This window comes from Anolis sagrei, chromosome 4 (assembly GCF_037176765.1).
Source record: "Anolis sagrei isolate rAnoSag1 chromosome 4, rAnoSag1.mat, whole genome shotgun sequence".
Lineage (NCBI taxonomy): Eukaryota > Metazoa > Chordata > Lepidosauria > Squamata > Dactyloidae > Anolis > Anolis sagrei.
Genome location: NC_090024.1, coordinates 206,705,478 through 206,720,701, shown reverse-complemented (window position 1 = coordinate 206,720,701; position 15,224 = coordinate 206,705,478). Strand labels below are relative to the sequence as shown.

Here is a 15,224-nt window from a genome sequence, read left to right as displayed (position 1 = left end):
TCATAAAAAGTGCATGGCAAATATATTATAACTCATGGAATTTGTTTGTTTTAAAAATGGAAGGATAATTTATTGAGTGTGTTACATGAGAGCTGCTCCCCTTATTAGAGTATAGAAATGCTGCTTATTTAGGAGTATGTTCTATTGAGAAAAGCCATGGTCTCTGACATGCCTAGAAAGAACAAGACTGGTTGGCTAAAAGTGACATCATAGTTTATGTACTCAATAAAAATTTAATTAAGTCATTACAGAGGTTGCAGTCATCATTTAACCCTGTGATTTCTTCAGTTTAGCACTTTTTCATTAAACATTCAGTAATAGTCCAGTGACCAAATCTTGATAGCCTATAAAATAAATGCATGGATTTTAATAGTTTGTATAAATGGAAAAATATGAGTAACTGACATAAAAGAACTTTTTCCTTGTGGTTGCGCTGTATGTATGTATTATAAAAATAAAGTTATGAAGGATAGCAGTTTAATGGAAGACTATATATAAGCCATAGGTTTGATACTATGACATGAACTAATTAGCTGTTTGAGGGGGAAATTATTACAAGGCAGTAACCGCAAGCCTATATGCATATTAATAGGGCTTTGATGACATCATTGATGAAGCAGTACTGGTCTGTTTTATCAAAGCTCTCAGGTTTGTGTATGGCGCTATTCATGGCTTTCCTTTGTATGTCAGATATGGCAAGTGATATGCTAGAATGATCTCTGCAGGCAAAGTCCTTAATCCTGCAGTTGCTTTCTCTTTCTCGCTGTGTCCTGTGGCATCTCTTCTACCTATAGCATCACCGTGTCTCTTTATGTGTTTCCCTTGAGGGACATTCAATATGGAATTTTCTATGTCAAGCACCTTATGTTCAATATGAAACTGCTACCATTGTGGAGTAGGTGTCATATCATGTAACAATTATAAAGGAATCATGTGATTGACAATGGATGGATTTTGAATTATGGTTCTGGACTTGGATTGTCTCTTTTAAATGTTCTTTTAAACTTATGACGATGTTTTAATTAATGTTTAACTGTGTTATTATTATTGTTGTTGTTGGCATCTAATGGTGCCCGGTTGTAAGCCGCCCTGAGTCCTCCTTCGGGGGGTGGGAAGGAGGGGACATAAATGTCTGAAATAATAATAATAATAATAATAATAATTATTATTATTATTATTATTATTATTATTATCCTGCAAATATCATTTTCTATATTCCTTCAGTATTTGGAAGGATAATATACTGTCTATGCATTGCTAATATATGCAAAATGTATCAACACCCAACCTTTATCTTTCTGAGTATTATTTTGTATCGTCCTTACAATAAAAAAAAACGGATCCCCTCAAGTCTCGGGCAACAATTATGATAATAATATATTATATCGCTTATAAGACACACTTTTTGACCATATGAACTGTGGGTGAAATGGGTGTCTTTGAATTGCAGTTGCTTTTTATATGTCTAAATAATTTTTTTTTCTGTTGGTGGTTCCGAAATTAGTGTGCATCTTAGAATGTCTGAAATATGGTAGTTCAGCTCCATCCAAAAGTGGCTGACACAGGCAATCAACTTCAGGTTTGTGATGATGCTATAATTTCTGACTTCCCCATTGACTCAGATCTTTGTTTTATTTTTCAGATTGATTCTGTTTCCCTGAAAGAAAGCATGAGAAGCATGACAGAGAATTTCTATGCAGCTATTTTTGGATATGATGAGGTAATGTTAAAATATGTTTCATATTACATCTGTAGAGAAGGTAAACAAATAATGGAGTCTGGTATGCTTGCATTGGCCTGATTTCTGAATTGATTGTATTGGTTTTTGCAAACTAAATCAATCTGCTTGCTAACCTGTTAAATTGGCTTGTCTAATGCTGAGGACAGGGATGAGACGAAGGAGTATGGTATAACAACATTGTGTGTTCACCAAAAGCCCAGTATCTTTTCAGCTGTGGGTAACAGAAGCTTACATTGCTCCCTACAAATAATCCCTGTGTAGCACTGCTTTTTGTTGTGAATGAAAGGTGGTTGGAAGTGAATATCATGTTGAAAAGTTTCAGCTTGCTACAGTTTGAGATTATGTTAATACCAGTTAAAGAGCAATTTGTTGAAATATAAACCACTTCCTGCTTGGTCCTCTGTTTTGCCAAAATTTTTGTTTTATTTTTTCTTAATTTTAGGGAATTTTATCAGATGATCATGTCCTCGCAGCAGCCATCTGGAGAAATCTGTTCAATAAACACTGCGATGATCCAAGAGAGTTGGAAATAATGGTAGAATACGTGCGCAAACAGGTGGGCAACTATTTGAAACTTGAGCATTGCCTTTTTCCCCAGTTGCTTTTAAAGTGTTCAGTGTTATTGTGTGAAAAACACTGGCTATTTGATACAAAATTCTCCTCAAACCCTCTATTTAGGTTAGGGTTCGTCTATCTAGCCACAGGAAATCATCATATATATAGTTTCAGTGCTATAAGCAAAATAATTTATCTGAGGCAATGTATGGAACAGCAACCACATAAGTCCTTTGATGGGAGATCTATAGGGCTCGTGACAGCTGTCTTTGTCATGAGTTTAAGACTCGCTGAGAGAGGAAAAAACTCTTACATTCTGTAATATGGGAATCCTCTAGTTTCTTCAGGTTTCACGAGAACAGTGTTTCTGTGCTTCTTTGTTGAGTCACTGGTGCAAGTGAAAAATACTTGTTCACCTATAGTTTACGTAACCATTGCCTTGATCTTATCTTCTCAGAGCACAGAGATGACCTGCCAAACAGGATGAACCATTTTGTTGCATTCCTTGCATTGACTAGGTGCACTCAAAAAAAAAAAAAAACCCCTAGAAATGTTTACAGCAAATCGTGCTTTGCATCCTTCAAGTGATATTGATCATCTCTGTCACGTAATATTGGTGGTCAAGGGTTATTACAAGTGAAACAAACTACTGAAGCAGAAGAAAAATCCTTGAGTTGAATACATCAAAGAAAGCAAAGAAAAATGTTAATTGATGTGTATATAGAGAGAATTTATTGAACACTGATGAAACAAAAGGCACATATAGCGAAAAATTATGAAAAATCATCTTGAAGCCTGGCAAAACAAACCATTACAGGTCACACATTAAAAGTACAAGAGGACAAATTGAGAAAGGGAACATCTGGAAATGGTTACAGAATAGGAGGCTGAAAAAAGAAACTGAAAAACTTATATTTACAGCTCAAGAACATTTCAAACAGTATCAAGGCAAATACTGAAAACAAAACTTAGAATAGTAAATATAGTGTATATAAACAAAAACATGAAACTATTGATCACCATATTAATTTGAACAGTGAGCTCTCTCATAGTGAATATGGCTGTAATAAGAAATGTGCTTCATAGATTTATTTATTTACCCTATTTATACTCTGCCTTTCTCTACCCCTAAATGTAAGGCGGCTTACATATAGGTAAGTATTCAGTGCCTTGAAACACATACAATTCTAATAAGATTAAAATAAAAAAATACATATTAAGCATTTAAAAACATTACATTCAATATTAAAATCACACCATCCATAATCGTAGTTCCAATGCCATTTCATACACATTGCACTTTTTCCAAATCTGTTATTGCAGTGCTCTATTCTCCCAAAGCCTGATCTCAAAGCCAAGTTTTTACTTTCCTTCTGAAGGCTAGGAGGGAGGGGGCTGATCTAATGTCACTGGGGAGGGAGTTTCATAGTGGAGGGGCCACCGCTGAGAAGGCCCTGTCTCTCATCCCCACCAGTCATGTTTGCCAGGAAAGCGGTACTGAGGACAGGGCCTCCCCAGACAATCTTAATCTTCGAGGTGGTTCATAGATCTTCACTGGAAAGGTTATCAGATCCCCTTTCTGGAATTTGGATTGGCTCATCAATTAGATAATTGCTACATATATCCAGACTAGATTCTTTTGCCTGACTGATATAAAACAATGAAGGTGGAGTTTTGTGGCATCTGTGAACATAAATCATGGATACCATCAAGACTTACCATGGGTTTCATGCTCTAGAACAGGACTTCATAATTTTTTTCCACTCACAACCTCTTTCCACCTGATAAATGTTTATGCAACCCCAGATATATAAAATAGGTATAAAACCAAACATTTACTGGTAATAAGTTAGCATTTGCAAGGCTTGCTAAACAGGCTGATTTTCTTTTCTTTTTATGGAGTGTAGCTGAAGCATTTTCTGCAGAGTCCACTGTAAACACTACATGTTGGTGTTAACAGATTGGTGTAAATGGGTGGTGTTTGAAAATCTTTTACTATTGCCAGTTTTTTCATGGCACCAACATTGAGCCAATGGGACTTGATTTGGAATTTAAGGAAGCAATGCTCTAGAATATATGATATCCAGAAGGCCAGCATTTGCCAGATGCTGAAGAAGATGAGTTGCAAATACATTGAATGTAGAGACTGAAGACAGGTGGGATTACACTGGAACAAGTAGAGCCTTAGAGACTAAGAGAAAGAAATCAGTAGCATAAGTTTTCATAATTAAAACTACTTCTTCACATGCCCACAGGAAGTACACTTAGTCTGTGAAAGCTTATGTTCCCAATTTCTTTCTCTAAGGTGCATACTGATATTCTAAACAAACATGGAACTGGAACAGGTGTCTTTGAACCAGAACAGGTGCTTAATCTAATACTCTGAAATGCAATCTCAGCATCCCTATGGCTTCTCTGTGATATACAGACTCATTTTCATTTTCTTTTGATATTTCCTTTTAAAAAATCAAAGTCCAAGGAAAGAAGTTAACAGTTCCAATAGACCAGCACTGCCTGTATGGGGCATTCTATCTTCCCTTCCCTTCCCTGAGTGTTCTTCTTAATCAGGTATATTCTACATTGATTGCACAGGCCTGATATCTAAACTGTAAGAGAGAGTAATCTAGGCCAGCGGTTCCCAAGGTTTTCTGGTCATGGAACTCTTTAGAATGCATTTGTTTTCATGGAACCCTAACTCTATCCCTGATTTGTTTGATCATAATTTATATTCTGGATCATTTTATGCTAATTCAGATACATCTACTGATATTTTATGTTACATCTAGTTTTTGAGTGAATTTTACTCTCTGATATTTTGTGAATAATATCCCAATATCCCAAATGTCTTTTCTCGCAAAAAATGTACAAGAAAAAATAATAAAAAAGAAACATGGTATTAATGTGGAAAAACAAACTACATGTGAATCACTCTTACTGTAAACTGTGTATCCAATGATTACATATCTCATAGCAATAGGAGTAGCACAAAATACCTGTTTTGTGGAACCCCAGTGGTACTTTTGTGGAACCCTAGGGTTCCATGGGACACAGTTTGTTTTTCATTGTGGCTTGAGAGTATTTCTGCATCATTTCCTTATTTGATTGCTCCTCTTCACGTTACAATTGGGGGTACTCGTGGTAAGTATCTAGGAGTGTAGACTGTTCTGCTTCTTTGGTGATAGCAAAATCATCCAACCTTCCATTGGATGTATCATCTTTGTAGTTAAGCTGCCATTAATTTCCATTCTCCTCTTGCAACTCTCAGCTGCAGCACCTGGATGCGATTCCGGGAGAAGACCTCCTGCTGTCTGGCGAAGTGAGCTGGCGCCCCCTGGTGGAAACCAACGCACAGAGCATCGTGAAGCCTGCTTTACCGACATACAATGACGAAGGACTCTGAAATAGTTTTCAGACAGATTGAAACTGTTTGCTGCTGACTGTGTGGAACAATTCCTGGAAGTGGGACTTGGTGTATGCTATAGGACTTTTAAAAGAGAGAATAAGAAATGCTGTGTTACTCTGCGAAAGAGTGGTTAAAATGCCACTCTTTTGTAGTTGTTTCTACCTTAGTAAATCTGAACAACCTGCTATTTTTAGTATTACATGTGTAGTTAAATGCTGCTACTTCATTTGGAGACTCCCTCGCCATTACATTACCCAGGTCCCAGCACACTGGTTCTCAGAGGGAGAGTTCATCTTTCAAGAGCAAAATAGTTTACCAAAGTGATAAGCAAGCTGCCTTTTGTCTGGTAAGGGGATCAGGGGACTTACTCTCCTGTGAAAAACACACGTGTGAATGTGAAAATCCTTCCTTTACATGTATTGGGTGCTTCGGGCTATGCAAAACCCAGCAAGTGTCTGAGGTTGTAATGAGGATGTCCTGCAGCATGCCTTCTAAGATAAAGTTGAAACCGATACTGCTGGTATGGGACAGTTTTCTTGCTTGCTTCAGCAGCATAAAAGTAGAACTTGTTTGTTTGTTAATGATCTGGGGAAGGGTCCAAGAACCAAATAGAAGTGAAATACATTTACATATGTAATGTGCAGGTTTTACAAAGTGCAGACAGTATTTGCAGCTGGGGAGATGGAATCAATGGCATCAGTTGGGAAAAGAACTGCAGCCCATTCTTTCCCTACCATGGTCCTGGGAGGAAAAGCATCTCTTTCTGCTACTTGTTATTGCTGGGAGGGTGGAGGGTCCCCATTGGAGCTATTAAAGGATTCCTACCAAAACAATAGTATCTTCAGAGGATGGGTTTCACAAGAGAGGAGGGAACATTAAATTACAATGATCCTAGTCAATTATTTCAGCCATTTCTTTCCCTGCTCTCATCAATGATGCACTTCGCACTTTTTTAAAGAAACCTGCATGTTAGATGCAATATACAGTCAATGTCAAGGTCCAACTTGACCCTGAGGCAGTGGCTAGAAAACATTTTTCAGCCAGCCATTTCTCTCTCTCAAAGCTCTGCAGCATGAACATTTCTGGTTTATGAGTTTGTTTTTCTCAGGTCATCTCCCTTTAAAATAGTGACTCAGGATCTCTGACTAACAATTTGACCAAGTGGTGGTTCTTTCTCCTAATCTCGTTTTCCAGTTGTATCTTCACTTCAAAATGGCTTTTGTATGCATTTCATTAAAGTTGGCTTCTTTATAAAGATGCAACCCCCTCTCATGCACATAACTATAAACTGAGATACAATCCTCTTTACCATGTAATGCCTTTTGTGAAATGTTGAGAGAATAGGTCTCCACAAAACTTAGAGTTTGATCCTAATAAATTTGGTGAAAAGGATATAGATGTTTTTCATTTTGATGTGAGAGTGTTTCTGCATCACTTCCTTGTTTGACCAAGATTGCACATTGATTCCTCTGCCTTTTTTATAACACTTTTCCAAACTACAGCCACAATACTGTAGAAGTGAATTTCCTATGGCATGCAGTGGAAGACTGGATGATCTTTAATATCAATTCCAGATCAGTATTTATTTCTCATCCCTGGGGATAAGGAAAATAGAGACATGATCTTCATAGAAACCTATATTTTTCTGGGAAATTGGAAATGTACAAAAGTGCATTATGTGCTGCTCTTCTTCCTGCAAGTTGTCTTCATAAAATCTCTATCTAAAGAGGAAGAAAATATTCTCGTTACTGGCTTAAGTAGAGGGCCTTAAATCTGGGTTGGTGTTCTGCTTCTCTTTGATTTTAAAACATACATTTAAGTTGTAAACGTGTTAACTCTTTAAAGGAAATATCCTATTAAATAACTTTTAACTTATTTCAATAAAAACTAAACTTGGTTACATCTTGATCGGATGTCGAAATTGTAAAAACTTCCTTTGTACAAACAGAATCAGATTTATTGGGATGTATACGAATATAAGCCCCCTCCCCCCTTGGTGGTGCAGCAGGTTAAACCACTGAGCAGCTGAACCTGCTGACCAAAAGGTTGGCAGTTCAAATGCGGGGAGCAGAGTGAGCTCCCGCTGTTAGCTCCAGCTCCTGCCGACCTAGCAGTTCGAAAACCTACAAATGTGAGTAGATCAATAGGTACTGCCATGGCAGGAACGTAATGGTGCTCAGTGCAGTCATGCTGGCTACATTATCTTGGAGGTGTCCACGGATAACGCCAGCTCTTCGGCTTAGAAATGGAGATCAGCACAACTCCCCTGAGTCGGACACAATTACACTTAATGTCGGGGAAACCTTTACTATATGAATATATAGTTTTGAAAGTCATTGTGTTGAGGGTGCTTTAAAATACAAATTCCAAAAGTAGGAAGCAGGCTTGTATGGGAAGCGTTTCAAAATTAGTACCAGGATAGTAAGGGTCAAAGCTAAAATGAAATTAGATATAACATGATGGCGGCTCCGGACACATCCTTAGACCCTTTGCTCTGGCAACAGCTACCAGTTAATTTTCTTTGTACATGAAAAGCCAATTTGTTATTTTTCCCCCTAAAGCAAACTTCCTCAATTTAACTTGTTATAAAATGAGTCATATAAAGAAACTTTATATGTGTGAGGTATATTCCACTTCTATGAAAACATTACAAACCCAACGTTTTTTTCTCAGTTTATTTAAGATGCTTTTGTTGCAAGCTGAGCTAAGGAGAGAAACGTCTTATGTGTGAAGTATTATGCAGTGTATGTGTGAGATAATAACACCTTGTAATTCATTACAGCTGTGTTGTATTTACATTAAAAAAAAAGGTTTAGCTGTGTAGGAATTTGCTGATTAATTTATTTTTAATGGGAATGAAGTATACCAAGGACCAAAATAAACTTTACTTTGTGTACCTTGCTGCTCCTGGAATAGATGGAAAATGTAATGGTAGATATTTTGGCACCAAGCTTCAAACATTAATTCATATTCAGAAATACTCATTTTAGTCTTAACTCCTCTGCATCCAGGACACTTGTCACCCTGCAGTGTAGTGGAGACACACCTGGGAGAACAGCACTACCAGTCTACCCCATAAAGGACTGGGATGGGACATGCCTCTGCTTTATGCATATCTAGTCCTTATATACTAGATATGCAGAGCCTATGATCCAGAATCACTGAAGACTTTTGAATGCCCTGGAACCATGTGGAGCCCAGGGGACCCTGACTTCAACCTGTTTTATACTGTTGGAAGGAATTAGTACCATCCTTTACACTAAATAAAGTAGAAAGCAATGTCTTCTGGCCACAGAATATAGTGGTAGTATGGTTTAATCATGTTGTACTTTGCCTTGAGTTAAGAGTAGCGATGGGTAACAAATACAACTTATTATTACACAACTCAACAAAAAAAAAATCTTGACATCTTGGTCTTTAAACAGTTCCTGGGGTTATTTGGGACACTGATTTGGAAAATTGCATTGGATAGACTGCATCAGCTCTAGTTTCTTAGATATGGTTATCTTGATTCTTTATGGGTGAGAAGACTGTATGTCCTGTATCTCAAAAACTAGAGCCGATAGGGGAAACACATGCCATTTTTGGAACCAGCAGGTCAAATGTACCCAGAAACAGGTCAAACATTTGAGGTTCCAAAATGTATGTTGGCCAATGTTGTTGTTCCTACTATCACCACCAGTGCAAAACAGAGTGCTTGGAATGGTGTCACTGTCCATGTACAACTATGAGAAACAAAAAGAGATAAAGAGAGTACCAATTAGTTTGTGAGATGATGCTGATGATGTCTATATGTGCCCAGATTGTGTGGTTCCTTGGAAGCAAGGCCACATTGTTGGCTATGAATACATGACCAGAATTAATGAGGCATCTAGTATCAGAGCCCCTGCATTGGAGCAAACACTGTAGGTAACAACAATCCATGTGAGAAAGATCTTAGAGTCCTTGTGGACAACAAGTTGAACATGAGCCAACAGTGTGATGCAGCAGCTTTAAAAAGCTAATGGGATTTTGGGCTTCATCAAAAGGAGTATAGTGTCTAAATCGAAGGAAGTCATGGTGCCTCTCTATTCTACTTTGGTCAGACCTCACCTGGAATACTGGGTCCAATTCTGGGCACCACATGTCCAAAAGAGATGTTGACAAGCTGGAAGGTGTCCAGAGGAGGGGGACTGAAATGATCAAAGGTCTAGAGACTATGCCCTATGAGAAGCATCTTAAAGAACTGGGTATGTTTAGCCTGCAGAAGAAAAGGTTGAGAGAATACATGATAGTCATGTATAAATATGTGGAAAGGATGCCATAAAGAAGAGGAAGCAGTTTTGTTTCCTGCTAGCATTTAAACTAGGACTCAGAGCAATGGGTTCGAATTACAAGAAAGGAGATTCCACCTGAATATTGAGAAGAACCTCCTGACCGTACAAGGTGTTCAACAGTGGAACTCTCTGCTTTGGAGTGTGGTGGAAGTGCCTTCCTTGGAAACTTTAAAACAGAGGCTGAGTGACCATCTGTTGGGTTGCTTTGTGCTTTTCCTGCATGGCAGGGGGTTGGACTAGATGGCCCATGTGGTCTTTTCCAACTCTTAGTATTCTATGATTCCAAGAGATTAGGGTCCTGCTTGGATTGTGAGATGATAGGAATCAGATTGCATGCTTTTTTGGCAACAAAACTATATTGTTGGCTATGAATATGTGATCAGAATTAAGGAGGAGGTATTAAATATTAGAACCCCTGCATTTATACAACCACTGTGAATAACAACAAGAGCTTAAGAGATTAGGGTACTAAGATTGTGAGTTGCTGAATGATGATGATGTCTATATGAGTCCAGTTTGCTTGCTTCCTTGGAAGCAAGATTGTATTGTTGGCTATGAGGGGTTTAATATTGGAGCCCCTGCACTGATGCAACCACCTGTCTTATTCTAACATAGAGATAGCTGGTATTGCTGTTTATTCGTTCAGTTGCCTCTGACTCTGTGACTTCATGGACCAGCCCACACCACAGCTCCCTGTAGGCCGTCACCACCCCCAGCTCCTTCAGAGACAAGCCAGTCACTTCAAGGATACCATCCATCCACCTTATCCTTGGTCGGCCCCTCTTCCTTTTTCCTTCCATTTTCCGCAGCATCATTGTCTTCTCTAAGCTTTTCTGTCTTCTCATGATGTGGCCAAAGTACTTCATCTTTGCCTCTAATATCCTTCCCTCCAATGAGCAGTCGGGCTTTATTTCCTGAAGTATGGACTGGTTGGATCTTCTCGCGGTCCAATGCACTCTCAGAATTTTCCTCTAACACCACAGTTCAAAAGTAGCTAGTACTGGTCAACAGAAAAATAAAAGAAAAAAAGTGATGGCCCACTTCATGATTTAAACAGACCACAGGAACAGGAAGTTTGCGAGAAAGAGGACTCTGGCCTTGTGTGCCAATGCTGGCAGAGCAAAAGCCACACTTTAAGCTAAAGTCATGCTCCCTTGTTCCCGCTCTTGGCCAGTCGCTCAGCAGGAAGCTCTGGTGCCCTTTTCACCTGCCTGGTCAGGAGGAGTTCCAAGGAGGAGAGGCTGGCCGTGCGTTGGCTTGTATCTGATGCCACAGTGGAAGCACAGAAGGTCAGGGACCCAGGGATCTGCCTCATTAGAAACAGCTGTCGAAATTGCTGAGTCTTCCTCTTCACCTTTACCTGAAAGCCCCTTATGTTTTCTGAAAACTGTTCCAGGATTTTGTGACACCCTCCAGCGAGTCAAGGGCAGATTAGAGGAATGCTGTGTGGACAGACTGTAGCTCTTTCGTGGAGTGCATGCTTTTTTGCATGATTACTGTCCTGGGTGCCTTCCCCAGCATTTCTCAATAGGACTAGGAACAAATCCTGCTTGGAAACTCTGGGAAGCCACTACTCATCAGAGTTGGCAAATACTGGGCAAAGTGGATCAATTTTCTGACTAAATATAAAGCAGATTCTTATATTGCTATCAGTGATGCACACAGCCTTTGCCCCACTGTATTAATAGATATGCATAGATGCAAACTCCATTTCTGAAGGATGCTTTTTTTTCAAAGAGGTATTAAGCAATTGTTCTTGTAGTGCCTTCAGTGAAGGATTTTAGGCATGGATTTATGCAGTATAATGCCTACAGGTAAATCTTAGCCTAGCCATGAATTTGTTTAGGCAAGTCTCTGGCTTATTAATTCCATTAGAATAGAAACCACGGTTCATCATGAGGATATGGAAAATATTCCAATATTCTTGGCATATTAAAAAAAATACTATTATGAACCTCCTTCTCTTCAAACAACTAGAGAAGAACCCTGTCAAAACTTGTCTTTGAGGCAAATATGTTTTATATTGTAGCTTTCAGGGGCAAATAAATTTAGCCACACGCCCTTCTCTTCACCATAAAAAGATATTTCCTTCTCAGATTTTGCTTTCAGTTTTCTGACTGCAGAGGTATTTCCTCATATGACTAAATAGCCTCAAAGCTTCCTGAACTGGGAAGTGGGGCTGGCTGGGGAAATCCTTGGTGTCTTAATTCCTACCACGTTGTTGCTTACTGTTTAGGAGAAAGCGAGTAGTAAAGCAAGCTGACAGGCAGCTCCGAATTGAAGGAGGCAATATGCACTGCAGTACTTTTCTTTATGAAGCAGAGGGTGAGGCTGAATTTAATTCAGGAGACTCTGATTAAAAATGTATGTAGATAATTTTAAATGTGTATGTCCCGTCCTATGTCACAACACCTTAAGCAGCTTCCATTAGAATCAGACTTAAGCAATTTTGAAAGAATATAAGCAATATAGAACATAATAAACAATTGTGTAATTTGCAGTATCGAAATAAATTTCTGCAAGGGTTGCATATATTTTCATTGCTGTTATTTGTGTGGTCCTCTTTAACACGCTAAGTGCATTACAATGTGCAAGGTTGCCACAGTTCTTTGAGGTAGGTCTTTCTAGTTATATCATACTGAGACTACTTTTTTAACATTTGGAAGGTAATTTCTGTGAAGCAACAGCACAGGTAAGGGTATGACCTATTGCTTTCATGATACAAGCATCATTTTATGACAGCAATTCACGTGAATATGTGAGCACCTTCAACCTCACCCTTGTGCTACTTCCACTTAGAAGTAGTAGTTGTTTCAAACATTTCCCAGTTTGGATGATTCATTCATTATAGAAGAGATTGGGACAAGTCGGAACTTTCCATCTGTTTAAACATGAAACTAGGCAAAATTACTACTCTGTTCAGCTTGGTAATTATTATTATTTTTTCCAGGAAACAATGTTCTTTTTCAGTCTGACAGTCACTCATTTCACTGACACATCTCTCAGTTTACTCAGTTTACTTAACTTCTTAGAAGTATTGCAACTAGTCTCTGACTTTATTACAGTTAAGATTTTAAATATCCAAAATATTAATTATATTACTTTGGTTCTTGAGAATAAAGTGTGCCTAAATCTTTCAAGCTGGATTTCTCTTCAATTTTATTTCCAAATGATTTCATTATTTCATGTCTTTAATCTCTTATTTTCAGTCCTATGTCATTCAATACTTAGCAATTAATGTAAGTTAACTCAAATCCTCTTGAGTTCAATAGGATTCTTACTTACTTACTACTTAGGTGATCCCTCGTTGTCCGAGTAGAACTGTCTTCCAAGATCAGTGTACTGGCAGTGGGTCCGTAGGTGACTGTGGGGCCCTATTCTTGATCTGCATGTTCTCCCGCAGTGAGGGCATTGGTTTCCAGGTGGAAAGTTGTTCCGGTCAGAGTTGGCTTGACGCGTCTTTTTCTTGGCATGCTTCTCTCTTTAGCCCTCTATTCATGCCTCTTCAAATTCTACAGCACTGCTAGTCACAGCTGACCTCCAGCTGGAGCGCTCAAGGGCCAGGGCTTCCCAGTTCTCAGTGTCTATGCCAGAGTTTTTAAGGTTGGCTTTGAACCCATCTTTAAATCTCAATAGGATTCATTTCCATATAGCAACGAGTAACACTGGTCTAAATTATTGTGGGTGCCACTCACTGCTCTTGAACTTGGGTATTTATAATTCATTATTTTGTCCTGCTCCTTTAATAGGTGATCAGAGAAAGTTATTTTCTCAGGTATCTCTAGATGTAGCATTTTACCTTTGCTACTGAAACTCATTCTTCTAATTTATTCATAGCTTTCTCTCCTTCTCTCTAATGGTCAGTTTGAATTTCTTCAATTTCCACAACTGCCAGTGGCTTGAGTGTTGGACTGTGATTTTGGAGATGAGGGTTCAAATCCTGCTTAGCCATAGGAACTCAATGGGTGATGCACAAGGCACACTTTCTAATACTTGGGAAGGGAAAGGTGAACCTCGCTCTGAAAAAATCCTGCCATGAAAACCCTGTGATTAGATTGTCAACAACAACATTTTTTCTCATTATTTCTGATCTAGTTTTTAGGTAAGGGTCCAGTTTGATTCATCACTTACCTCAGGATGAGTACATAAGCAGTTGGTTTAAGATAAATTCTAAAAAAGCCTCCTCCATCAGCCTTCCATCCTAACGCATCTGGGTTTTGACATGGCTCTCAAGTCAATCAAACAGAGACTATGGGACATTGCCTTTTATGAGCTGCACTCTCGCTCTTATGCATCTTGCTCCCCTAGTGCCCTGTCCATACATTATGTTGGACCTTTCCATGTAGCAAACTATCTAAAGAACTTGACTGTGGCAAAAGACTACTGCCTATTTTCCAAAGCAAGGTGCAATGTGCTCCTGTCTGAATTGCTGTGTGGGAGATTTGCAGGTACCCCATATAATGAAAGACTCTGCCCATGTAACAAATAGGAAGTAAAATGCATCCACAACATTCTACTGTCATGCAATTTCTATGAACAGGCCTGAGCACATATATAATCAAGCTCCTACTAAGAAACTTACCAGCAAGTCCAGTGAAATTTTATGTGAAGTTTCTACTTAGTGACAGCCTTCCCCACATGACCTTGGCAGTTGCCAAGTTTCTTTCTGAAAGCAGCCAAGATTAGACAATTCTCAATGTCTGACACAGGCTGAAACACGCTGGCACTTCTTGTAGTATTTTACCTATGTTTTTAGCCAACATGTATTTTAAGAAGTTTTTAACTTTTGTAAATTTTATCAATTTGTGTGTTTAATCAACCGGATGTTGTTAATCTCATTGATCTGCATACCTTGTACACCTGCGGTGCAATAAGGGTCTTTGGACCATAATAAAATGTTGTTGTTGTTTATCTAATGAAAAATGGTTGTGACTGGATATGTATAGGCTTGCCTCTGAGTGGATATGTATAGGCTTGCACTATATGCTATTTGAGTGGTTACGTATAGGTTTCTGCTCACTAGGGAAAAAATTATTCTCTGTATGATCATTGCCCATGCAAGTTAGGGTTACTAGCAGTTAGAATTCAACATATGCATATGCAGAGATTGCAGTTCCCACAATTGTGTAGCAAAACCACAAAAGGTAGACTGATCCAGTCATTCTAATGACCAACACAAATAAATGTATTCTTATCCCGGAATGGTTTT

General features: G+C 38.7%; 1 protein-coding gene across 1 annotated transcript in view; it reads left to right on the top strand.

The window, feature by feature from the left end:
* The window catches only part of UQCC1 (ubiquinol-cytochrome c reductase complex assembly factor 1), a 39,390-nt gene extending 32,299 nt beyond the window's left edge, over positions 1–7,091 (top strand). Inside the window, exons 8-10 of the mRNA XM_060772427.2 lie at positions 1,643–1,720; positions 2,184–2,297; positions 5,562–7,091. Coding sequence (XP_060628410.2) covers positions 1,643–1,720; positions 2,184–2,297; positions 5,562–5,696 — 327 coding nt within the window. The 3' untranslated portion in view covers positions 5,697–7,091. The remainder of the gene's footprint in view (positions 1–1,642; positions 1,721–2,183; positions 2,298–5,561) is intronic.
* The last annotated feature ends 8,133 nt before the right edge of the window (positions 7,092–15,224 follow it).